The sequence below is a fragment of the Coregonus lavaretus genome (genome assembly GCF_964263955.1).
Source record: "Coregonus lavaretus genome assembly, chromosome: 23".
Lineage (NCBI taxonomy): Eukaryota > Metazoa > Chordata > Actinopteri > Salmoniformes > Salmonidae > Coregonus > Coregonus lavaretus.
The window spans coordinates 21,145,143-21,171,349 of NC_140010.1; the positions used below are offsets into that span (position 1 = coordinate 21,145,143).

Genomic DNA, 26,207 nt, shown 5'->3' on the forward strand with positions numbered 1-26,207 from the left:
AACCGTTGCATGATACAAGAGGGGTGTTGGCTAACTTTGCTTTCTGCTTTTTCATAGGGATTATCTATTCACTTTTCATAAGGTGGCTTGTCATAACAGATAAAACTGCATTTTGAATATTCTAGAATAAACCTAGAGTCAAACAGGTGACCTAATTCACAATGACTGTGAATAAAGTGAAAACCGGTTGTATTTTTTTTATGCAAATAAGAGAGCAGCTCATTCATACACAACAAGTCATCTGCTATGCTTGTTGTAGTATTTTAAACTCAGTTTGTGCATAATTCTAGCAAAATTCTCTTCATGACCTTTTGTGCATAACATTGATACCTAAATATTTCCACAACAAAGCAGACAGACATTTAACATAGGCCTGCTACAATGAAAATGTTCTTATCTTGTTTTCCCCCATTCACCTTATCTCAACCTGTGCAAAAACAACAGGAGTGCCTCAAACAGGAAATATTTTGAGAGTATGGCATTATCAATCTTATCTGGTCAGAAACACATGGGGCTATTCCATCTATGGAAAAACATGCTGGGCTGACCACCAGTGGGTACAGTAATAAACTTAAACAAAGACACATTTTCATGTCGACATGTGTTATCATCTTTCATCCACGGGCCTAAAGGTCTCTGTGCCTACACTCTTAGAAAAAAGGGTTCCCAAAGAGTTATGCGGTTGTCCACATAGGATAACCCTTTTGGGTTTCAGGTAGAACCCTTTTACTTGGAGCCAAAAAGGGTTATTCAAAGGGTTCTCCTATTGGGAAAACCGAATAACCCTTTTAGGTTCTAGATAGCACCGTTTTTTCTCTCGGTGAAGAGGAAGATCTGCACTACCACTGACATCACATGCATTTATGGGCGGCAGGTAGCCTAGCGGTTAGAGTGTTGGCCCAGTAACCGAAAGGTTGCTGATTCGAACACCCGAGCAAGGCACTTAATCCTGGGGCGACTTACTACTATGGCTGACCCTGTAAAACAACACATTTCACTGCACCTATCTGGTGTATGTGACAATTTATTTATTTTTTAATAGTCTGATCTTGTGAGGTGTGAGTTAAATCAAGGTGTCTAAGGTGTGAGTTAAATCAAGTGGATCTGAGAATAAAGAATGTCCAGGATGGTCCGGCACTTCCTTCGGTGTCGCAACACAAGGTTGTACACAGTACGTCCATCCGTCAATCTAACAGAACGCTCTAGTTTCCCGAGCAACAGGGCCTCTGATCCCTAGTCACTACTTATCCTCAGACCACAACACAACGTGCTGAGAACAACACCCACCAAGGAATTTGAGCTCTTTCCCAGCAGGATTACATGCCTCCCAATTAGGGTTGCAAAATTCCTGGAACATTCAACAAAGTGCCTTGTTTTCCCGAAATCCCAGTTGGAGGATTCCCGGAATCAGGAGGGAAAACCAGGGAATGTATGGAAAGTTCTTGTAATTTTGCAACCCTACTCCCAATCCCTGGAACTGTGAGATGCTTCTCAAGCCTCTACAGACCCTTTTTCAGTGCCCAGTCCCTGACAACTGCTGAGAAATATGATGCAAACATGCCAGTGTGTAAGGCGGCAGGATATGAACAACACATTGCACCCTTTGCCAGATACAGTGGGGAAAAAAAGTATTTAGTCAGCCACCAATTGTGCAAGTTCTCCCACTTAAAAAGATGAGAGAGGCCTGTAATTTTCATCATAGGTACACGTCAACTATGACAGACAAATTCAGGAAAAAAAATCCAGAAAATCACATTGTAGGATTTTTTATGAATTTATTTGCAAATTATGGTGGAAAATAAGTATTTGGTCACCTACAAACAAGCAAGATTTCTGGCTCTCACAGACCTGTAACTTCTTCTTTAAGAGGCTCCTCTGTCCTCCACTCGTTACCTGTATTAATGGCACCTGTTTGAACTTGTTATCAGTATAAAAGACACCTGTCCACAACCTCAAACAGTCACACTCCAAACTCCACTATGGCCAAGACCAAAGAGCTGTCAAAGGACACCAGAAACAAAATTGTAGACCTGCACCAGGCTGGGAAGACTGAATCTGCAATAGGTAAGCAGCTTGGTTTGAAGAAATCAACTGTGGGAGCAATTATTAGGAAATGGAAGACATACAAGACCACTGATAATCTCCCTCGATCTGGGGCTCCACGCAAGATCTCACCCCGTGGGGTCAAAATGATCACAAGAACGGTGAGCAAAAATCCCAGAACCACACGGGGGGACCTAGTGAATGACCTGCAGAGAGCTGGGACCAAAGTAACAAAGCCTACCATCAGTAACACACTACGCCGCCAGGGACTCAAATCCTGAGTGTCCCCCTACTTAAGCCAGTACATGTCCAGGCCCGTCTGAAGTTTGCTAGAGTGCATTTGGATGATCCAGAAGAGGATTGGGAGAATGTCATATGGTCAGATGAAACCAAAATAGAACTTTTTGGTAAAAACTCAACTCGTCGTGTTTGGAGGACAAAGAATGCTGAGTTGCATCCAAAGAACACCATACCTACTGTGAAGCATGGGGGTGGAAACATCATGCTTTGGGGCTGTTTTTCTGCAAAGGGACCAGGACGACTGATCCGTGTAAAGGAAAGAATGAATGGGGCCATGTATCGTGAGATTCTGAGTGAAAACCTCCTTCCATCAGCAAGGGCATTGAAGATGAAACGTGGCTGGGTCTTTCAGCATGACAATGATCCCAAACACACCGCCCGGGCAACAAAGGAGTGGCTTCATAAGAAGCATTTCAAGGTCCTGGGGTGGCCTAGCCAGTCTCCAGATCTCAACCCCATAGAAAATCTTTGGAGGGAGTTGAAAGTCTGTGTTGCCCAGCGACAGCCCCAAAACATCACTGCTCTAGAGGAGATCTGCATGGAGGAATGAGCCAAAATACCATCAACAGTGTGTGAAAACCTTGTGAAGACTTACAGAAAACGTTTGACCTGTGTCATTGCCAACAAAGGGTATATAACAAAGTATTGAGAAACTTTTGTTATTGACCAAATACTTATTTTCCACCATAATTTGCAAATAAATTCATAAAAAATCCTACAATGTGATTTTCTGGATTTTTTTTCCTCATTTTGTCTGTCATAGTTGACTTGTACCTATGATGAAATTTACAGGCCTCTCTCATCTTTTTAAGTGGGAGAACATGCACAATTGGTGGCTGACTAAATACTTTTTTCCCCCACTGTATATCCAAACACAGCTACATATTAAATGGACCATGCCACTATGGCAGGAGTAGGCAACCCTGTTCCTGGAGTGCCGCAGGCCTTTTACCTTGGTTTCACTGAGCTTTGGGCTGCAGCTTCTGTGGTTTACCTTGGTATTATTGATTCTGCTTTCTGATACAAGTATCAAACTATATGACACTGACAGCCACATACAAATAAATATATGAAATTGTCATGGAAGCGTATTCCTGTGGGTGTACCGAGCAAGAAGGCAGTAACTGCAGTCTAGGGTCACAGGTCATGTCAGAGGTCAGGGTCAATATGAATAGTAAGACAACAGACAACCACATCTCCAATGATCTGCCTACAATTCATTTGGCTGGACAATAACATCACTTTGAAGTAATTTTTCTCAGTTTCACTCTATGAGCAGTTACTACACTTTTGCTTGGTAGGGTAGAGCCTTCAGAAAGTATTCACACCCCTTGACGTTTTCCACATTTTGTTGTGTTACAGCTTAAATTTAAAATTGATTAAATTGAGATTTTGTGTCACTGGCCTACACACAATGGCCATAATGTCAAAGTGGAATTATGTTTTTAGAAATATTTACAAACTGATTAAAAATGAAAAGCTGAAATGTCTTGAGTCAATAAGATGAGAGTTGTTCATATTATCAGGGTCATGGTATACTGACTGAATGACAGAAGAGTTCCTGAAAACATACTTTTTTGGCCCGCGACCCTATTTTGATATAAAATAAAATTTGCGACCCCACCATGTAAAAAAAAGTTAGGTAATCAACGGCCAACTAACTGTTTTAATTGGGGCTATGAAAGTCTATTACAAATCAGTCTGACAGTACTTTTGACAGTATTTAAATCTGAAGGAAGTATGGTTTGAAGTGACTCAAATGCACCAGAAAGGTATTGGGAAGTTCAGAAGATCATCCGGCAATAATTCTGTATGATTTTCTTCAAGTTTCAAGTTTTGATGTCACATGCACAAGTACAGTGAAATGCCTTTCTTGCAAACTTAAAACGCAATAATCAATAACAATGTATTACTAGAAAACAACACACGATAAATAAGAATAGGAAATATGAAATACACAATAAAGTAAGTAAGTAAGTAGGCATACTATATACATGAAATATTTAAAAAGTCAAATCCAATACCATATTTACATGTGCAGGGATACTGGAGTGAGGGAGGTAGATATGTATAGGGGTAAGGGGACTAGGCAACAGGATATAAGATAAACAGAGTAGCAGCAGCTTGCATGTGAGTGTGTTGTTTTCTAGTAATACATTGTTATGCGGGTGTGTAGAGTCAGTATAAATGTATGAGCATATTATGGAGTGTTTGTGTGTGTGTTGGAGTGACAGTGTGTGTGAGTGTGGTCCTCTGTAGCTTAATTGGTAGAGCATGGCACTTGTAACGCCAGGGTAGTGGGTTCGATCCCCGGGACCACCCATACGTAAAAATGTAAGTCGCTTTGGATAAAAGCGTCTGCTAAATGGCATATTATTATTATTATTATTATGTGTGCAGTGCCATGTGAGTGTGCATAACGACAGTGCAAATATTGAAATAAAAGGTCAATAAAGATACAAGGTAAACTCAGTCCATGTAGCTATTTTGTTAGCTATTTATCAGTCGTATTGCTTGGGGATAGAAGCTGTTCAGGAGCCTGTTGGTGTCAGACTTAATACACCGGTACCTCTTGCCGTGCGGCAGCAGAGAAAATAGTCAATGGCTTGGGTGGTTAGGGTCTTTGACGATTTTCCGGGCCTTCTTTTACACCGCCTGATATAGAGGTCCTGGATGGCAGGGAGCTCGGCCCCAGTGATGTACTGGGCTGTCCGCACAACCCTCTATAGTGCCATGCGATCGAGGGCAGTGCTATTGCCATACCAAGCAGTGATGCAGGCAGTCAATATGCTCTCAATGGTACAGCTGTAGAACCTTTTCAGGATTTGAGGGCCCATTCACGACTGTGCGTGTGTGTTTGGACCATTTTAAGTCTTTAGTGATTTGGACACTGAGGAACTTGAAGCTGTCTACATGCTCCACTGCCGCCCTGTCGATGTGGATGGGGGCGTGCTCGCCCCACCCTTTCCTGTAGTCCATGATCAGCTCCTTGGTCTTGCTGACGTTGAGGGAGAGGTTGTTGCTCCGGCACCACACTGCCAGGTCACTAACCTCCTCCCTGTAGGCTGACTCATCGTCGCCGGTGATCAGGCCTACCACCGTCGTGTCGTCAGCGAACTTGATAATGGTGTTGGAGTCATGTGTGGCCACACAGTCGTGGGTGAACAGGGAGTACAGGAGGGAACTAAGTACACCCCTTTGTGGGGACCCCTGTGTTAAGGGTCAGCGTGGTGGAAGTGATGTTGCCTACCCTAACCACCTGGGACCTGGGGTCGGCCCATCAGGAAGTCCAGGATCCAGTTGCAGAGGGAGGTGTTCAGAGTCCTAAGCTTGGTGACGAGCTTGGAGGGGACAATGGTGTTGAACGCTGAGCTGTAGTCAATGAACAGCATTCTCACATAGGTATTCCTCTTATCTAGGTGGGTGAGGGCAGTGTGGAGAGCAACTGAAATTGCGTCGTCTATGGATCTGTTGGGGCGGTATGCCTATTGGAGTGGGTCTAGGGTGTCTGGGATGGTGGAGTTAATGTGTGCCATAACCAGCCTCTCAAAACACTTCATGATTACAGAAGTGAGTGCTACAGGGCAGTAATCATTGTGGCATGAGGCCTTAGAGTTCATAGGAACAAGAATGATTGTGGTCATCTTAAAACATGTGGGGATTACAGACTGGGACAAGAAGAGGTTGAAAATTACCGTGAATATGCCTGCCAGCTGTTCTGCGCATGCTCTGAGAACGCGCCCTGGAATACCGTCGGGGCCCGCGGCCTTGCGGGTGTTGACCTGTTTAAAGACCCTTCTCACGTCGGCCTCGGAGAGCGAAATCACCCAGTCCTCTGAGTCGGTGATGGCCCTTACACCCGGCTCGATGTTGTTGTCGTCAAAGCGGGCATAAAATACATTGAGTTTGTCTAGTAGAGAGGCATCGTTGGGAAGATCACAGTTGGGTCTTCCTTTGTAATCCATAATGGACTGTAACCCCTGCCACATGCGGCAGGCGTCGGAGCCTGTGTAATATCATTCCACCTTATTCATATATTGTACTTTCGCTCGTTTGATGACTATGCGGTGGTCATAGTGGGCCTTCTTGTACTTATTAATGTCTTCGGCCGTAGCATCAGGGTTGTCTACGATAGCTCTGTGTGTGGTAGCCTGGTCTTGTCCACTGTGTTCTAATGAGTCCTGCGTGGCTTGTGGGCATTGTAGAGGGAAACAGAACAGACACATACGTGTTCCTGAGAGTCCTATCTTTCAATGATGGTGTCATAATATTTTGTAGCTTAAACCGTTAAAATGATAGAGCCACATTTGTTGGAAGAAAACAGAAACCGCTGTTTCAACCGCATCTAGCAACTGCGATTTTCAAATCAGGCGACCCTACAGGGGGTCACGACCCCTAGTTTGGGAAACTCTGCCTTAGAGTAAAATGAAAAGCTAAGAGTTAAATTACTGACATTTCCTAAAAAGGATCCAATTGAATCATACTCGTCTGCCCACTGCCCAGTTGATTCTAGAGGCTCACGAGAGATTGGCTCCTCTGACTAGGAATCTCAACATCAGCAGGAAACCAACGCAGGGGGCATCATAACTGCTTGGCAGGTTATACCCAAACACAGAGAAGAAAAACCCTGCATCTGATCCTGCTTCTATTACAATCGAGAATACACAAGGCTGCTTTTATCCCTGTCTGTGTCTCAGAATGATGAGCTAAGGGCCCCTGGTTAGGGATTTAAGACCGGAAGCTTCCTTGATGTCAAAGGTAGCGCACTAGACAGCTGGATTTAGGGGACTTAGGGGAGTTTGTGTGCTTGGCCGTGTTGCCATGTGGGCTTCACTCACCCTGCCTTCAGCATTGTTAGGCCTTGCGTTGCTGCGATTGAAGGCATGTGCAGGGTCTTTGTGGTACACCTTCAGACAGCATCGAGGTGTAATATTTCTGGAAAAAAGAAAAACGTCCAAATTTACACTGGTTGTGTGAACCCCTATTCCATTTTGTAAACACACACCATTTTGTAAGCACAGGTTGTTGACATCGAACAGCCTAACAGTGAACTCCACTCCACTGTATAATTGCAAGCCCTCACGGTACTATATTCCTCAGTCTACTGTAGAGCAGTGGTTCTCAAACCTCTCCTCTGGGACCCCCAGACGTTTCACAATATTGTTGTAGCCCTGAACTAGCTCACCTGATTGACCTAGTCAAGGGCTTGATGATTACTTAACAAGTTGAATCAGGTGTGCTAGCTCTGGAATAGATCAAATCCATGGAACCACTGCTGAAGATGAGTGTCTGTGCAGATTAGGGTGTGGTAAAGGCAGACACCCTGTCATCAGCAGCATACGCTCAGACATGGGCCTCCTCTCTTGTTGCCTCAACAATACCCCATTTAATGCCTCCCTGCCTAAACTGAAAGAGCAGGAGGTGGAGGAGTATTCATGTCACGCTTTGGACGCTGAAATGCCAAAGTAGAGACAAAATGACTTGCAAGGCTTCCCCTGTAATTTGAAGATCTATACTAAAAGACGGATGCTTTAACAACAGTGTTATAGCTACTTGTATTACTATACAGCACACAAAGCCTGACAATCCCTTTTTTGCCCAACCCCCCAACTTACCGTAGCATTAGGTAGTATCATACTGTACCAACCACCTTTGTTTAGTAAAAGTGTGCCAATTTGTGTCTTTCAAGTGTTAAACTATACTCTATGAAAGTCACGCCTACTTCCTGTTGCAAGTCCTGTACAGTTTTTGAAAAGGCTTTAAGCTTATATCATCAAATTCATGAAAACGTGGTCATTTAAGATATATGTAAAATGATATTCATATTTGTGGATTCATTTACTTCTACCTGATGCTTTTCATTAAGGTTTCGATTATGACAAAATCGCAATCAAAAACCTTTATGAAAAGCGTAAGGTAGAAGTAAATTAATCCACAAATACGAATATACGTTTTCATGAATTTTATGATATAAGCTTGAAGCCCATTCAAAAACAGTACGGGACTTGCAACATAACATGCTCATTGGAGGGGAAAAGACACCTGAAGAAATAAATCACAACAGAAGGTAGAGTCACTAATGTACAGTAGATAGATGAACACACCTGACATCAGTTAGCTCATAGTACATGTTCCTGGTTTCATCCTTGATGTACACAGCCACACTGGGAGACTCCAGCATCTTCATGGTGAGCTGCTGGGGGAAAGCACTAACAAACAGAGCCCTGATTGTGTCTCTGCTGGTAATCTCATTGGGCATCCGGATCTGCTTGGTTTCCTCTGCGTACTGCAGGTACAGCACACCTGAAGAGGGAGGGTGAGGAAACACTTTGTAACATCAACAGTAGAGAGAGAGAGAGAGAGGGAGAGAGAGAGCAAGAGAGAAAGAGAGAGGGAAAGAGACAGAAGAGACAGAGATGGGGAGATAGAAACCGTGTGAGACCTCAAGGAGAGAGTGTGTAAAAGATTGAGCGAGAGAGATAACGTGTCAGAGTACAAGGAGAGAGTATGTATGTGACAGAGAGCATGCGAAAGAAAGAGCTCGGAGCCCTGAGAGCTCCATAGTACCTACCTAATGATCTGACCCTGGTCTGGTTGGCAGAGCGGACCACCGGCAGGCTGGCCCGTGCCTGGCAGCCCCGGGTGAAGGCGGCTAGGCCGTCTCCCTCTGACATGGTCTCCAGAGACTCCAGAGAGGCCACCGAGAGGTGCTCCAGCTGCTCCCCTATACCGGGCGGGGGGCTGGCAGAGTGCTGGGGGCTCCTGGCCTGTAGAAACAGAAGGAGAGATGGAAGATGGAGAAACAGTCACCAACACACAATCACAAAAGTTCTGTAGTCAGGGATGTGGTGTATTCAACCTTAAGTAACATCTACTTCCACTAAATTACTGTCAAACATGCATGCATGCACACAGAATTACGCTTAAGTAGGACCAGTCTGCTTAAGGGCACCTTGCTCACTTTCGTAAAAGAACAACTGTCAACATGTCTTTAAGTCAACTACAAATTAACTGTCATACTTGCAAAAAAGCAGATTTAATGGACTTGGTCTGTGTGTTTGGCAAAAATACAGAATTTGATGTGAATGTGTCCCTGATGCATCCTGCCTCTGTAAGGGTTACTTCTGGGGACATCTGCAACCTGACACACACACACACAAACACGCACACTGAGTCACTCACTGCATTTACATTTTAAGCTTGGCACTGACTGGACTATACTGACACACTCTTGTGAATAACCACCTCAGGCAGCGCTCTGGATCAGAGTGCCCTCTCCCCTTCACTTTGACTCACATAATTATCATTACGTTATTTGATGCACAGGAAATAAGTTGAATAAATGAAGTCCATAAATACAGTATAGCTAGTAGTAGTTGTACACATGCTTTGTTTCAGTTTTAACTCAGATTCTGTTCAACTCTGCATCTCATTACAACAGACCTAGTCTATTTCTATGTCAACATACACTTTGTTTGAACATGTTTTTTTTTTTACACTAGACTCATAAATATATCCAATAAAGATATCCAAGAACAATGAACATGGAATAATAATATGGCAATTTTGGCTGATGTGTATTCTCTATCAACATAGTTTTGGTCTCTCCTTTCATTCCCATAATGACAATGCCTTACCAATAATACTAAAACATGAGAGCAAATTTGATTTAGTTATTCAAAGGTACCATTAAAGGCCTCTAATAACTTGAGCTGTGGCTACTGGCTAGAAAACATACTGGTTACATCCAGTTATTCTTTCCCAATAGATTTACTTAATCTTTCAGAAAATATATGTTCAGTATTTCCTACCTCAAAGAACACAAGATTTGCAGTTGACGAGCATGATCATTATGGGCGTTAACTGTCATGCACTTCAGGTTGACCCTATGAGTTTCAGATATTTGTGTTAATAATGCGTTGGAAGATTTGGCTAGCTAGAGAAGCTACCTGTGCTGGAGTTTAAGGCACCTACAAGTCAAAGACTTTACAGACTCCTACACTGGGGTTTTAACTTGGCTATGGAACTAAAATAACTGTCCCATTGTTTAGTAAGTGGGAGTAAAACTATGTATTACACACAATAATTACAGACGGGTACAGTGAAACTACAGTGTAATTACAGGTTCACATTGTGATAGTGCTTATAACTGCGATACCAGTTTGAAGCTGGCACAATAATGCAACAAAGGAAATGTAGTACATTGTAGCTACTAAATGTTTAAGCCAGCGTCACTAAAGTGGGACTCACCGATCTGGTTAGCTAAATCTTCTAAAAGGTCCCCTCTAGAAGGACCTTGCTATTTCTGAGGTGTGAAAACAAAAGTGCCACCTTGTTCAGCTACACGCCTCTCAGACCAAGATGGACCCAGACTGTCAAGAGTTCATTAGAACAAAACCACTTCCAGGTGTGCCCCCAAAACCACTGAATCCATCTATCCAATATGGACCCCATGTGTAAAGCTACAATTGTATACCTCTCCACCATAAGGTAGCACTCAGTCACTGTTCAAGGTGTTCCTCGTAGTGAAGTGAGGGAAGAGCACAGCACAGTGAGCCCGCTAGGGATGAAAGCAGGGCCAAGCATCAAATGGCCCACTTTGATCTCTAATCACTGGAAGATGCATGAGCAGAGACCAGAGACCAGACCATGGTTCATCTGCTTTGGTGGGATGCCAGGTCTTTGAAAGCATTGGCAAATGTTTCATCCTCAACCCCTCCCTTTTGTTGCAGACCATTAGAATGATCACACTGGGTAACAGGTGGATGGGTGAGCATTTTACTCCCACAGCAATGTGACTTCACCACATAAGAAGAGTAGGCTATGGTTACACTGCTCCTAAAGTCATTGAAACTATTCCATTATAAAAGAGTGAAGCATTTTATAACAATTGTACACATTTAATAGCAACTCTATACATATGTATATATAAACCTATTAATCTATAAATACCAATAGGCAAAATGTTTAAGATAGAATAGTCTTTTTTTCAAGACATAACTGTAGGCCTAGGCTATCATTTAAAGGGATAGTTAACCCAAATTACAAAATGATATATTGGTTTCCCTACCATGTAAGCAGTCTATGGACAAGGTATGACAGCAATACATGCGTTGGTTTAGTTTCCCTGGAACTATTTCCAAATGCTAATGTTTTAGCTTTGTGGGCTTTGTGGCACAAATACCCAAGTCATGGTACTGATATTAGCATGTTTTGCGCATCATCTTCAAATCATCTGTAAGTGACTTTGACCTTCACAATCATGCGAAAATGTCTAATATCATACCAATAGTTGAATGTGATGTGTGATTTGAAACAGTGACTGGGAAATAAAACCAAAGCATAGATTGCTGTCATACATACCTTGTCCATAGACTGCTCACAGGGTAATTTGGTTGAACTATCCCTTTAAGAAAAATACTTAATGAACGCAAATAGACATTGATGTGGTTGGAGTGTATGCGTCAGACTAAATTCAAATGAAAGAAAAAAAACATACGTAGAAATAAATTGATCTACTGGTAACATAGATTACACTGACTGGAAAGTGTGTAGGGCAGGCTATTGCGTATATCTGCTATCCTCATATCGAACAAGTTGCAAACCACCAACACGTTATCACTACTGTACAATCATCTGCACTATAGGCTACCTACTGTAATTGCACAACTGGAGGCAACCTAGATAAAGTAGTCTAATGTAGGCCTACTTTCAACGATATTTTACCTTGAACGTAGTTTAAAATCAAAGCCTCAATCCGAGGGTGAGCGCACGTTGCATGGGTCCTACTGAATTCAGAAGAAACGGGATAATTTCGCAATGACTGCATCAAGACGGCGTTCGCTTGTAAAAATTAACTTTCCTTGAGGTGACAGGTGTGGCCATGCAAACGATCTCCACATAGCCCAAATGCGGGTCTGGATTTACCTGTCTAACTTGTAGAACAGTCACAGTTTATTTTACCACATGGCCACACTTCTAGCATCAGCGCGCGCACGGCACCTCCCCTCGCCGGCGCACAGAGTCCCTGCTATTTCAGGTAGGCTGGCCTTAACAGCAGGCTAATACTGACGTTTTCCCATTCTTTATTCTGGTTTACTGACTATTCTTATTGACATCTCTATTTCCATAATTTACATTAGGCTACACTCCAGGCCAGGCACACATGACACCACACCATCGTATTGAATGAATGTATTGAATGTATTGATGAAACACCATGTATTGAATTCAATTTCCAATTCGTTCAATTCTACATTTATTAAATTCTTCAATTCAAGGCATAGTGAGACAAATGTGTCATATGCTTTGAAATCCTTATACAGTGGTTGATACACTCACACCAATACAATAACAACACAAGCCTACAGTGTATATCACGTCATTATGCAGGGGAATCAGAACCAACCAATTAAAAAAGAGTTCCCACTTACATGGTCTCTGAGGCGGTCCTGATGGCCCATGATGACAGCAGCATGGTGAGGATACCTCTGCTTCAGGTGCTCCAGGAACACCTCTTTCTTCCTCTCTACGTCAGCGTGCTGCATGGTCAGGGGGTCTCTGGCGCTGCGAGGCCCTTGCCCTCCGATGGTGTACCTCCTGGGGACTGTGCTGGGGGAACGTAGCTCGGAGTGGTGGTTCTGGTTCTCTACAGTCTGCTGCCTGTGGAAACGCTCTACATCCTCAGGTGATGAGAGTCTCTGGTTGTTGTTTCCTAACTCTATTAGTAAAACAGATATAAAGAGGTAATAATACAACAGATATAAAAGAGAATGATATATTACGTTATCGGTATTCAAACACACCAAACACATTATGTTGTTATGAATAAAACCACAACTCTATTTTTATTTTTATTTTTTTACCACAACTCTTACATGAGGGTGTTAACTGTTTATCATGACAAGCAAACATCCAAAGACAAGACCATGCATGATGTGTACAAAAGTATTTAATGTGATGAGTAATCATAGCTGCCCGTTTCATGAACCTTCAGAAAGTTGTTTTGCCTTTAAGAGTTCCATGGATGACAATCTGTGCTGCACTCATATTCCTAGCACGCAATGACTACATCAAGCTTGTGACTCAACAAACTTTTTGAATGCATTTGCAGTTTGTTTTGGTTGTGTTTCAGATTATTTTGTGCCCAATAGAAATGAATGGTAAATAATTTGTCACTATTATTGTAAATAAGAATATAACATGTTTCTAAACACTTCTACATTAATGAGGATGCTACCATGTTTACGGATAATCCTGAATGAATTGTGAATAATGATGAGTGAGAAAGTTATAGAGGGTCAAAGATCATACCCCCAAGACATGCTAAACTCTCACCATTACCAAAAACAGGGGAGGTTAGCATGTCTTGGGGGTATGATCTTTGACCCTCCATAACTTTCTCACTCATTATTCACGATTCATTCAGGATTATCCGTAATCCTTGTCAATAATTTTGACACCTACCTTTTGAGAAAAAAAATATTACTTGTTAAAACCTCTTAAGGATCGGACCCTTTTTTTCAATTTTCACCTAAAATGACATTCCCAAATCGAACTACCTATAGCTCAGGACCTGAAGCAAGGATATGCATATTCTTGATACCATTTGAAAGGAAACACTTTGAAGTTTGTGGAAATGTGAAATTAATGTAGGCGAATATAACACATTAGATCTGGTAAAAGATAATACAAACAAAAAAACATGCGTTTTCTATTTATTAATTTGTTCCATCATCTTTGAAATGCAAGAGAAAGGCCACAATATAATATTGCAGTTTAGGCGCAATTTAGATTTTGGCCACTAGATGGCAGCAGTGTGTGCACAGTTTCAGATTGATCCGGTGAAGCGTTGCAATACTGGACTATTTTGTATCAAGTCTGCCCAAATGTGCCGAATTGGTCAATTAATACATTTTCAAGTACATAACTATAGAGAACATACATTTCGTATTACCATATAATTTTTGTAAGTTTACACACTCCCAGGAATGTCATACATGGTGGATCATTAGCTTATACACTAACTTGGTGTATACACTAATCTAGATGGCCGGGCGGGGTGGGTGTGGAGCCAGAGACAGCAGGGGTTCAAACTGTAGAACCCAGTTCCTACATTTGAATATAAAAATTGATTTTATTAAACACAACTATGCTACATTTTATCTCTGGGACCCTTAGGATGACAAATCAGAGCAATATTACTGAATGTAAGTACATTACTTACCTTCAGAGGTGAATGTATCAAACCAGTTGCCGTGATAAGTTTTTTGTTGTTGTGCACTATCCTCAAACAATAGCATGGTGTTTTTTCACTGTAATAACCACTGTAAATTGGACAGTGCAGTTAGATTAACAATAATTTCAGCTTTCTGCCCATATAAGACATGTCTATGTCCTGGAAAGTTTGCTGTTACTTACAACAGTCATGCTAATTACATTAGCGCACGTAAGCTCAACCGTCCCGTATACGGGACACCGATCCCATAGAGGTTAAACAACATTTTTTTCTCTGAGTATTTGTATTAGTATAAAATAATATAATGATTTATTTTATACAGTAATTATTGCTCATCTTTATTAAGGGTGTCAATCATTTCAGGACCCCACTGTATGTTACCTAAATTAACACCTACAACATGAACCCAGAGGGTGAACAACACACAACACATTTAAACAAACTGAAACAGGCATGTGCCTTACTTTTACTATGCTATAGATACAGCATAGAAATGTGGATAAAAAAAGCAAAAATCTGACCTTGTATGGCTTAAGAATGATAAGGCCACCATGGAGTTTGCTTTTGAAAAGGGTGGTATCACCTAAGTATCTTGAATATGAAGGCTTAGAACCTCAAAGCAGGCAGACCAAATGAGAGAGCAGTTCTAATCCTCTTTATTCATTATATCTATCACATAGTGCTGATTTAGTCTGGAGACAGACTGTCTGTAGTCTTGTTGGGGGAGATGTAGGCAGTATGAAAAATGTATGCACTCACTAAAAAAAACTGTAAGTCGCTCTGGATAAGAGCGTCTGCTAAATGACTAAAATCTAAAATCTAATCTCTTGGACTTTCTCTTGGACTTTCATCACACGATTGTGGGGTGGTATACGAGCTTCATATTAGAACAAACACATGGATTTTCTTTTAGGAAATAAACAGCATGCCTGAAACAAATAGTCAGATGAAATATTATAAGTAATATTTTTAATAACCAGTCTTATGAGATGTGATGTGTATTTATTGGCACATTTTCTGCCACATTCATTGATTGTGAGTTATCAAATTGTACATGCAATAGGCCTACTTATGAATAGCCAATATCCTTCTTGTGATTGAGTAAAAACAGAACACTGGCCGTACTAGAACCCTACGTCAGACATTCGGCTTTGGAATCAGGATGAGCATTGTTGAAGCATCTAGAGAGGTTTTTGTACGGTAGATAACATTTTATGACCTTCTTTTCGATACAGAAGGCAGGCTGTGTGCTTGAGCAGTTTGACAAAATTATTAAGATACTTAAAAATGCTATAAATGCTTTACTCAGAGCATACACAAGCTGTGTTTACTTCATCTTGACTAACGACTAATGTCCACATTGTTGAGTAGCATTTTGCACAACTTCAGGCAAAGAATGCTGCGACACATCTTGTTGACATTTTAAGTGGACCTAAAGGTATGCCTTTTCGGTTAAGCAGAAAATGACTTTTAGAATTAGGCTGGAAGGGCGGTGTGTGTGTGTTGTGTCACGGGAAACAAATGGCATCGACACAAAGCTGCAGTGTCGTAAGAACACATCTGTTGTAGTATAATTACAAATCCTGTATAGGAAAGAATTCAATGCTGGAAATCTTATAGGTTATGTTCAACATAGATTTCCTTCCTGCTCAGAACAATGCCTATCCCACGAGGAAGCAATCCCAAGTTGGTTTTGCTGGAAAAATGGACTCCCATCTGCATGTGTTGTTCGTCTGGGAGATGATTGCTATCTCTTCAATCTAACACAGGCAGGCCTAAAGCAGTAATCAGCCAAAGACTGGAGCAAGTCCCCTCACCATTTAAGCTTTTAAACAGAGTGGATACAAGCAGGACACCTCAGAGGATATCCTCAACCCCACACCTTGAATAGACCAGGGGATTGTTATGAGACGTTTTTCACTTACGGCATGGAGGACAAATAGGCTGAACAAAATATAAACGCAACATGTAAAGTGTTGGTCCCGTGTTTCTTGAGCTGAAATAAAAGATCCCAGAAATGTTCCATAAGCACAAAAAGCTTATTTCTCTGAAATTGTGTGCACAAATTTGTTTACATCCCTGTTAGTGAGCATTTCTCCTTTGCCAAGATAATCCAGCCACCTGACAGGTGTGGCATATGAAGAAGCTTATTAAAAAGCATGATCATTACACAGGTGCACCTTGTGCTGGGGATAAAAAAAGGCCACTCTAAAATGTGCAGTTTTGTCACACAACACAATGCCACAGATGTCTCAAGTTTTGAGGGAGTGTACAATTGGCATGCTGACTGTAGGAATGTCCACCAGAGCTGTTGCCAGAAAATGGAATGTTAATTTCTCTACCATAAGCCAAGGTGGTTTATGTCGTTTTAGAGAATTTGGCAGTACGTCCAACCGGCCTCACAACCGCAGACCATGTGTATGGCGTTGTGTGGGTGAGCGGTTTGCTGATGTCAACGTTGTGAACAGAGTGCCCCATGGTGGCAGTGGGGTTATGGTATGGGCAGGCATAAGCTAACAAACACAATTACATTTTATCGATGGCAATTTGAATGCACAGAGATACCGTGACAGGATCCTGAGGCCCATTGTCGTGCCATTCATCCGCCGCCATCACCTAATGTTTCAGCATGATAATGCACGGCTCCATGTCGCAAGGATCTGTACACAATTCCTGGCAGCTGAAAATGTCCCAGTTCTTCCATGGCCTGCATACTCACCAGACATGTCAACCATTAAGCATGTTTGGGATGCTCTGGATCGACGTGTACGACAGCGTGTTCTAGTTCCCACCAATATCCAGCAACTTCAGCCATTGAAGAGGAGTGGGACAACATTCCACAGGCCACAATCAACAGCCTGATCAACTCTATGTGAAGGAGATGTGTCGCACTGCATGAGGCAAATGGTGGTCACACCAGATACTGACTGGTTTTCTGATCCACGCCTCTACCTTTTTTTCTTAAGGTATCTGTGACCAACAGATGAATATCTGTATTCCCAGTCATGTAAAATCCATAGATTAGGGCCTAATTTATTTATTTCAATTTACTGATTTCCTTATATGAAGTGTAACTCAGTAAAATCTTGTTGTTGCATGTTGCGTTTATATTTTTGTTCAGTGTACATCAACAAAGGGTGTGACACACACTGAGGTCAAGGAAGGTCCTACTACAGTCCAGAGGAAAGCTGGGCTTGTAACCAGAATATAGCACATTCAGGTACTCTTTGTAGTACATCCCAACCCATCCAGTTGGATATAATATTAAGCAAATGTGTGAGTTTAAATCAGAAATACTTCCTCTGCTATTATACTCCGGTTATAAAGGAAGAGATCATGAGGCATGCTCTCAGGAAACAGAGACAGAAGGCAGAGATAGTAGGCAGGTCAGAGACCCATGTATGAGTCTCAGTTGTAGTCAAGCTGGACTATTTATCTTCCTGGAATTAGGCAAGAGGAGCCGAGGGAGAGAGGGAACTCATTCTGGCATGTGCAATGTGCTGTGAAGCCTCCTCCAGAGGGGGGTGGGGATGGGCGGGCAGGGATGTACACAGCTGTTTAGAATTTCCCCAGTGCTTCCATCTTGGCTACGAAACATGTTTTTGTTGATTTCTCTGAACCAGAGGCAGGACTATTTTGTTTTCTGTTGTATCATTTGAGTGCACAGTAGTTCCTTAACCTGAAATAGACTCTGGGTCAGTTGGTATCAAGTTATTCACCTGTTATTCACTAGGGGGTTGTGCTGTATCAAATCTCAGCTCACATGGTGTTATCCTGTATGTAACTTCGATGTGCAGCTGGTTGAAGAAACAAAATATGATACAGAAAGTCTACACATAGCATAATATAATCTGACACTATAGTTAGGCATATGCAATTCTGGATTGTAACCCAGACCTACAGTTCATCATAAGCTCCTATGTGGGCATACTTGTCAGGAAATATGCTTAGTGTTGTAAGACTTTTCTGCATATCAAAGTTTCTGACTAATTGATGAGCTTGCAAGAAATGGGCTTAATCCATCCATGTAATACAGTTTCTAAATACAGTGATACAGCTCGAGAACCTTCTCCTCCCTCTTGTCTTTTATCCTGCTTTAAATATTTAAGCTTAGCGTTCCCCACTTGACTGAGTGTTTAATTAAAATAAAACTGTGTATTAGTTGGCTAATACCAGGAATATTATTTAAATCTCTCTTACTACAACCTCTGACTGCTGCTTTAGTTCAGGCTCTGTTTACTGGTGATTCCTCAATGACACCTTGGATAATTATTCACTAACATGACAGTCACAGTATCCAAACACATCCACCAGAGGAATACTGCAAAGACCACAGAGACAAAAATCAACAGATAAACATTTAGTCTTTACTTAGATGACATTATGCTATGGCCTTACCTCTTCTCCCTCTCCGGTGAGTATGCCGTGTGTACTGATATTCCATTACTTTGTACCCTATTCCCTTAAACACTATGAATTCTGCATTGACAGTGCACACGGTGTTCAGGTCTTTCTGTAGCGCAAGGTTATACGTGGAAAGTTATGGTAAAAACAAACGTGTGTGTGTGTGTGTGTGTTCCTGAGGAAGCTCCATTGTAAAGCTGTCCTCACTTTTCCAAACACCCTGTTTTCCAGCCCATGAGTGCAAGTTGGGGAATACATGGCTTAACCAATTAATGAACAAATTCATATCTTTACAACATACGTTCCAGATTATCAAAGATTTAAGTTTGGACACACCTACTAATTCAAGGGTTTTTCTTTATTTTGTACTATTTTCTACATTGTAGAATAATAGTGAAGACATCAAAACTATGAAATAACACATATGGAATAATGTAGTAACCAAAAAAAGTGATAAACAAATCAAAATATATTAAAATAGCCACCCTTTGTCTTTATGACAGCTTTGCACACTCTTGGCATTCTCTCAACCAGCTTCCCCCAACAACTGATTGGCTCAAAAGCATTATGAAGGAAAGAAATGCATTCCATGTGACTACCTCATGAAGCTGGTTGAGAGAATGCCAAGAGTGTGCAAAGCTGTCATCAAGGCAAAGGGTGGCTACTTTGAAGAATCTCAAATAAAATATATATTTTGATCTGTTTAACACTTTTTTGATTACTACATGATTCCATATGTGTTATTTCATAGTTTTGATGTCTTCACTATTATTCTACAATGTAAAAAATTGTAAAAATAAAGAAAACGCTTGAATGAGTAGGTGTGTCAAAACGTTTGACTGTACTGTATCTACCTTATAATACTAATTAACTGGCTATTTCTCTTTTTCATAATAATAGAGAAAAGTTTGACATCATTAGTCTGTCCTCTGTGGTGATTTTAGCCTTCATTTCCTCAACCTCTCCCACTGTTCCCTCTTCACACAGCTGGACTGAGGTCAAGGTCACAGTCATGGCCAAACTAGAAACCCCACCAATAGTTTCCTTCATGAAAACTTTGAAAATAACTACTATTTGGGTCTATTGTTCAAATCAGCATTCATTTTCGATCAGAAGTGAACCTGCAAACCAAGGCCATGCAAACAAGCATAGGAAAATAGGCTAATTCCTACACAGCGATGAGTAATATTTTGTTGTTGTAAATTCGAAAAATCTATCATCAGGCTTTGACGTTAGATGTTAGTAAGCGGACTAAAATGTGTCACATTTAGTATTTGAGCTTTCATAAGAACAGAACAAAATTATACAAAACAAAAATATAATTTCCTCTCGATACAGTTTGAACTCCATGCATTCCATGTTCACTGTTGGGTAAACCTAAGACACTCTTGGTAGGCTGTATCAACACTCACTTTCAATGTTCCGTTGGGCAACGTTGAGATTTTACATGGAGCAAAGCCCTGAAACTGTAGTTTCAGATAATTTCATACAGTAATGCCCTTGACGTTTTCCACATTTTGTTACGTTACAGACTTATTCTAAAACTGATTAAATAGTTTTTTCCCCCTCATCAATCTACACACAGTACCCCATAATGACAATGCAAAAACAGGTTTTTATACATTTTTGCCAATGTATTAAAAATAAATAAAATAAAATATCACATTTACATAAGTATCCAGACCCTTTACTCAGTACTTTGTTGAAGCACCTTTGGCAGCGATTACAACCTTGAGTCTTCTTGGGTATGACGCTACAAGCTTGGCACACCTGTATTTGGGGAGTTTCTCCCATTCTTCTCTGCAGATCCTCTCAAGGTCTGTCAGGTTAGATGGGGAGTGTCGCTGCACAGCTATTTTCGGGTTCAAGTCCGGGCTCTGGCTGGGCCACTGAAGGACATTCAGAGACTTGTACCGAAGCCACTCCTCTATTGTCTTGGCTGTGTGCTTAGGGTTGTTGTCCTGTTGGAAGGTGAACCTTCGCCCCAGTCTGAGGTCCTGAGCGCTCTGGAGCAGGTTTTCATCAAGGATCTCTCTGTGTGCTTTGCTCCTTTTATCTTTCCCTCAATCCTGACTAGTCTCCCAGTCCCTGCTTCTGAAAAACATCCCCACAACATGATGCTGCCACCACCATGCTTCACCGTAGGGATGGTGCCAGGTTTCCTCCAGACGTGACACTTGGCGTTCAGGCCAAAGAGTTCAATCTTGGTTTCATCAGACCAGAGAATCTTGTTTCTCATGGTCTGAGAGTCCTTCAGGTGCCTTTTTGCAAACTCCAAGCGGGCTGACGTGTGCCTTTTACTGAGGAATGACTTCCGTCTGGCCACTCTACCATAAAGGCCTGATTGGTGGAATGCTGCAGAGATGGTTGTCCTTCTGGAAGGTTCTCCCATCTCCACAGAGGAACTCTGGAGCTCTGTCAGTGACCATCAGGTTCTTGGTCACCTCCCTGACCAAGACCCTTCTCCCCTGATTGCTCAGTTTGGCCGGGCGGCCAGCTCTAGGAAGAGTATTGGTGGTTCAAAACTTCTTCCATTTAAGAATGATGGAGGCCACTGTGTTCTTGGGGACCTTCAATGCTGCAGACATTTTTTTGTACCCTTCCCCAGATCTGTGCCTCGACACAATCCTGTTACTTAAATTACTTAAAAATCATACAATGTGATTTTCTGGATTTTTCCGTCTCTCACAGTTGAAGTGTCCCTATGATAAAAATTACAGACCTCTACATGCTTTGTAAGTAGGAAAACCTGCAAAATCGGCAGTGTATCAAATACTTGTTCTCCCCACTATATATAGACAGGTGTGTGCCTTTCCAAATCATGTCCAATCAATTGAATTTACCACAGGTGGACTCCAATCAAGTTGTAGAAACATCTCAAGGATAATCAATGGAAACAGGATGCATCTGAGCTCAATTTCGAGTCTCATAGCAAAGGATCTGAATACTTATGTAAATAAACGATTTCTGTTTTCTATTTGTCATTATGGGGTTTTGTGTGTAAATTGATGAGGAAAAAAATATATTTAATCCATTTTAGAATAAGGCTGTAACATAACAAAATGTGGAAAAAGTCAAGGGGTCTGAATAATTTCCGAATGCACTGTAAGGGGGTACTATATTAGGCTATTAAATTGCTCAAATTAATATTATCACATCATTATGATGATTGGAAATGTAGCCTACATGTTCATAAATAATATTTTCCTATAGCAGAACATTTGTCATTTAGTCTAATACGGCAGCTATACAGTTTTGGTTTTTGACACCCCAAAAATGTTTGTTCAGCAGTTGAATTAATTCAACATGAAAAGCCTGCCAAGTGGATGTGACACTTAAGATCCACTGTGTGACAGTCCACACAAGTGGATTGAAAAGCGGCGAGAGAGAGAGACAGAGAAAGAGGAGAGGAGAGGAGAGGAAGCCTAGTCTCGCTCTCTCCTTTTGACAAAGCTGAGCTGATTGATCTAGTTCACTTCTGCCTCGAAGGTGGATCTCTGATCTGCCATGCTGCATTGGTTCACTGACTACTACATACACTACACAGCTAGCCAGTGAATGCTTCAGCTTGAACTACATAAAGCTTTGCACAATACTGGAAAATGTAATTATGGTTATGAGGAAGATTTTTTTCCGGATGGGTTTTTGGATCCTTATCGCAGGGTAGAGATAAGGAGAGAAGGACAACCATGACAATTCTGAGAATTGCATCTCAATGCTGAGAATAAAAAAGTTAAGGGTGATGGCACCCTCTACTGGAGGGTCAGATCTTTACTGATAAAAATATTCCAAAACATACATTCTGTTTGCAATAAGGCACTAAAGTAAAACTACAAGAAATCTGGCAAAGAAATTCACTTTATGTCCTGAATACAAAGCATTATGTTAGGGGCAAATCCAACACAACACATCACTAAGTGCCACTCTTCATATTTTCAAGCATGGTGGTGGTTGCATCATGTTATGGGTATACCTGTCATCAACAAAGACTAGGGAGTTTTTTAGGATAAAAAGAAATGGAATAGAGCTAAGCACAGGCAAAATCCTAGAAGAAAACCTGGTTCAGTCTGCTTTCCAAATGACCCTGGGAGACAAATTCACCTTTCAGCAGGACAATAACCTAAAACACAAGGCCAAATATACACTGCCGTTGCTTTTACCAAGATGACATTGAATGTTCCTGAGTGGCCTAGCTACAGTTTTCACTTAAATTGGCTTTAAAATCTATGGCAAGACTTGAAAATGTCTGTCTAGCAATGATCAACAACCAACTTGACAGAGCTTGAATATAACACACAAAAAAAATTAAATTGTGAAAATATTGTACAATCCAGGTGTGTAAAGCTATTAGAGACTTACCCAGAAAGACTCATAGCTGTAATCACTGCCAAAACAGTGTGTTTTAATCAATTAGTGGTGACATGTTAATATATTTAGTATTCTAACATGGATTGACTCAGGGGTGTGAATACCTACGTAAATGTGATGTTTCTGTTTTAAATTTTCAATAAACTTGCAAAAATCTCTAAAAACATGTATTCACTTTGTCATTATGGGGTATTGTAGGTGATATTTTTTATTTATTTTGTATCCATTTTTAATTCAGGCTGTAACACAACAAAATGTTGAATAAGTCAACGGGTATGAATATTTTCTGAAGGCGCTGTAAATCCAAGATAAAAATGAAGAAGCACTCTATACAATATAGCTGCGAGCAGCAATGAACGGGGTTCACAGGAAGACAGAAAGGACACAACATCAGTTGCATAACAAAGCAAGCACTCTATCATATAGGAAGTTTCAAGTTTTTAAGTTTTATTAGTTATATGTACAGGATACACATGGTATACACATCCAACAAAATGCTTACTTGCAGGCTCCTTCTCCAGGATGCAACAACAATAAGAAATAATAAAATATTAGAATACGAACAGAAAGTAAATGGCTCAATAGAATAGAATAAACATTTTAGCATAAGTATAATACAGGAAGGCACAATTTATAGTACAATATTTACATATGTATTAGAGAAAAGGGGGATTTGGAGGCAAGTGTTTAAATTGTGCTGAATTAGCAATAGTAAATAAGAGTCTGGTAGCAGCAATTGTGATGTGTGTGTAGCATGAATGTATATGTGTGTGTCAGTGGCAGTCGGTACCGTTTAAGATGAGGAAGGACGTTTTTTAATTTTTTATGAGCATAGCCTTATTTCTATTACAGCTTATTGAATGACAGTCATTCATATTCTATTCACCCAGTTCATTGTAACATTGATAGGTTTAGGCTACTACAGGATACTAAAATTTTCCCTATACTATACCCATCATGAGGTTGCTCCAACCTAGCCTATGAATTCAAGTTTACAACGTATGTGCACACAGGTCGAGAGAAAAATTTGAGGTGACAGACAGTGACACTTAGACCGCCTTGCACACTCTTGCCTGCATCTAGCTGATCTAGGGTGTAATCATTAGTCCAACAGTTGCAAACAAGAGTTTAAGAAATGTTTTTCAACAGAATCGGCGGACTAAATACACCCCTGATCACACGTAAACACAGTTCACTTTCATAGCAGCAACGTTGTATTCCTTCTCGCATCTACAGTTGAAGTCGGAAGTTTACATACACCTTAGCCAAATACATTTAAACTCAGTTTTTCACAATTCCTGACATTTAATCCTAGTAAAAATGCCCTGTCTTAGGTCAGTTAGGATCACCACTTTACTTTAAGAATGTGAAATGTCAGAATAATACTAGAGAGAAGGATTTATTTCAGCTTTTATTTCTTTCATCACATTCCCAGTGGGTCAGAAGTTTACATACACTCAATTAGTATTTGGTAGCATTGCCTTTAAATTGTTTAACTTTGGTCAAACGTTTAGGGTAGCCTTCCACAAGCTTCCCACAATAAGTTGGGTGAATTTTGGCCAATTCCTCCTGACAGAGCTGGTGTAACTGAGTCAGGTTTGTAGGCCTCCTTGCTCATACATGCTTTTTCAGTTCTGCCCACACATTTTCTATAGGATTGAGGTCAGGGCTTTGTGATGGCCACTCCAATACCTTGACTTTGTTGTCCTTAAGACATTTTGCCACAACTTTGGAAGTATGCTTGGGGTCATTGTCCTTTTGGAAGACCATTTGCGACCAAGCTTTAACTTCCTGACTGATGTCTTGAGATGTTGCTTCAATATATCCATATATCCACATAATTTTCCTTCCTCATGATGCCATCTATTTTGTGAAGTGCACCAGTCCCTCCTGCAGCAAAGCACCCCCACAGCATGATGCTGCCACCCCCGTGCTTCACGGTTGGGATGGTGTTCTTTGGCTTGCAAGCAACCCCCTTTTTCCTCCAAACATAACGATGGTCATTATTATTATTATTATTATTATTATTATTATTATATTTTTTTGTCATTTAGCAGACGCTCTTATCCAGAGCGATTTACAGTTAGTGCATACATTTTCATACTGGCCCCCCGTGGGAAACGAACCCACAACCCTGGCGTTACAAGCGCCATGCTCTACCAACTGAGCTACAGGGGCAAAACAGTTATATTTTTGTTTCATCAGACCAGAGGACATTTCTCATAAAAGTCCCATCTTTGTCCCCATGTGCAGTTGCAAACCCTAGCCTGGATTTTTTATGGCAGTTTTGGAGCAGTGGCTTCTTCCTTGCTGAGCGGCCTTTCAGGTTATGTCGATATAGGACTCGTTTTACTGTGGAAATAGATACTTTTGTGCCTGTTTCCTCCAGCATCTTCACAAGGTCCTTTGCTGTTGTTCTGGGATTGATTTGCACTTTTCGCACCAAAGTACGTTCATCTCTAGGAGACAGAACGCGTCTCCTTACTGAGCGGTATGACGGCTGCATGGTCCCATGGTGTTTATACTTGCGTACTATTGTTTGTATAGATGAACGTGTTACCATTAGGCGTTTGGAAATTGCTCCCAAGGATGAAGCAGACTTGTGGAGGTCTACAATTTTTTTTCTGAGGTCCAAAAAAAAAAATCTGAGGTCTTGGCTGATTTGTTTTGATTTTCCCATGATGTCAAGCAAAGAGGCACTGAGTTTGAAGGTAGGCCTTGAAATACATCCACAGGTACACATCCAATTGAGTCAAATTATGTCAATTAGCCTATCAGAAGCTTCTAACACCATGATATAATTTTCTGGAATTTTCCAAGCTGTTTAAAGGCACAGTCAACTTAGTGTATGTAA

General features: G+C 41.1%; 1 protein-coding gene across 1 annotated transcript in view; it reads right to left on the reverse strand.

Annotated features, from left to right (window-relative positions):
* LOC311098686 (sickle tail protein homolog) overlaps window positions 1-26,207 on the reverse strand; it is a gene marked incomplete at its 5' end in the record, with an annotated part of 73,575 nt that overhangs the window by 31,862 nt on the left and 15,506 nt on the right. Inside the window, 4 exons of the mRNA XM_084139226.1 lie at window positions 7,182-7,278; window positions 8,448-8,646; window positions 8,915-9,110; window positions 12,777-13,063. Of these exons, the coding sequence (XP_083995352.1) occupies window positions 7,182-7,278; window positions 8,448-8,646; window positions 8,915-9,110; window positions 12,777-13,063 (779 nt within the window). The remainder of the gene's footprint in view (window positions 1-7,181; window positions 7,279-8,447; window positions 8,647-8,914; window positions 9,111-12,776; window positions 13,064-26,207) is intronic.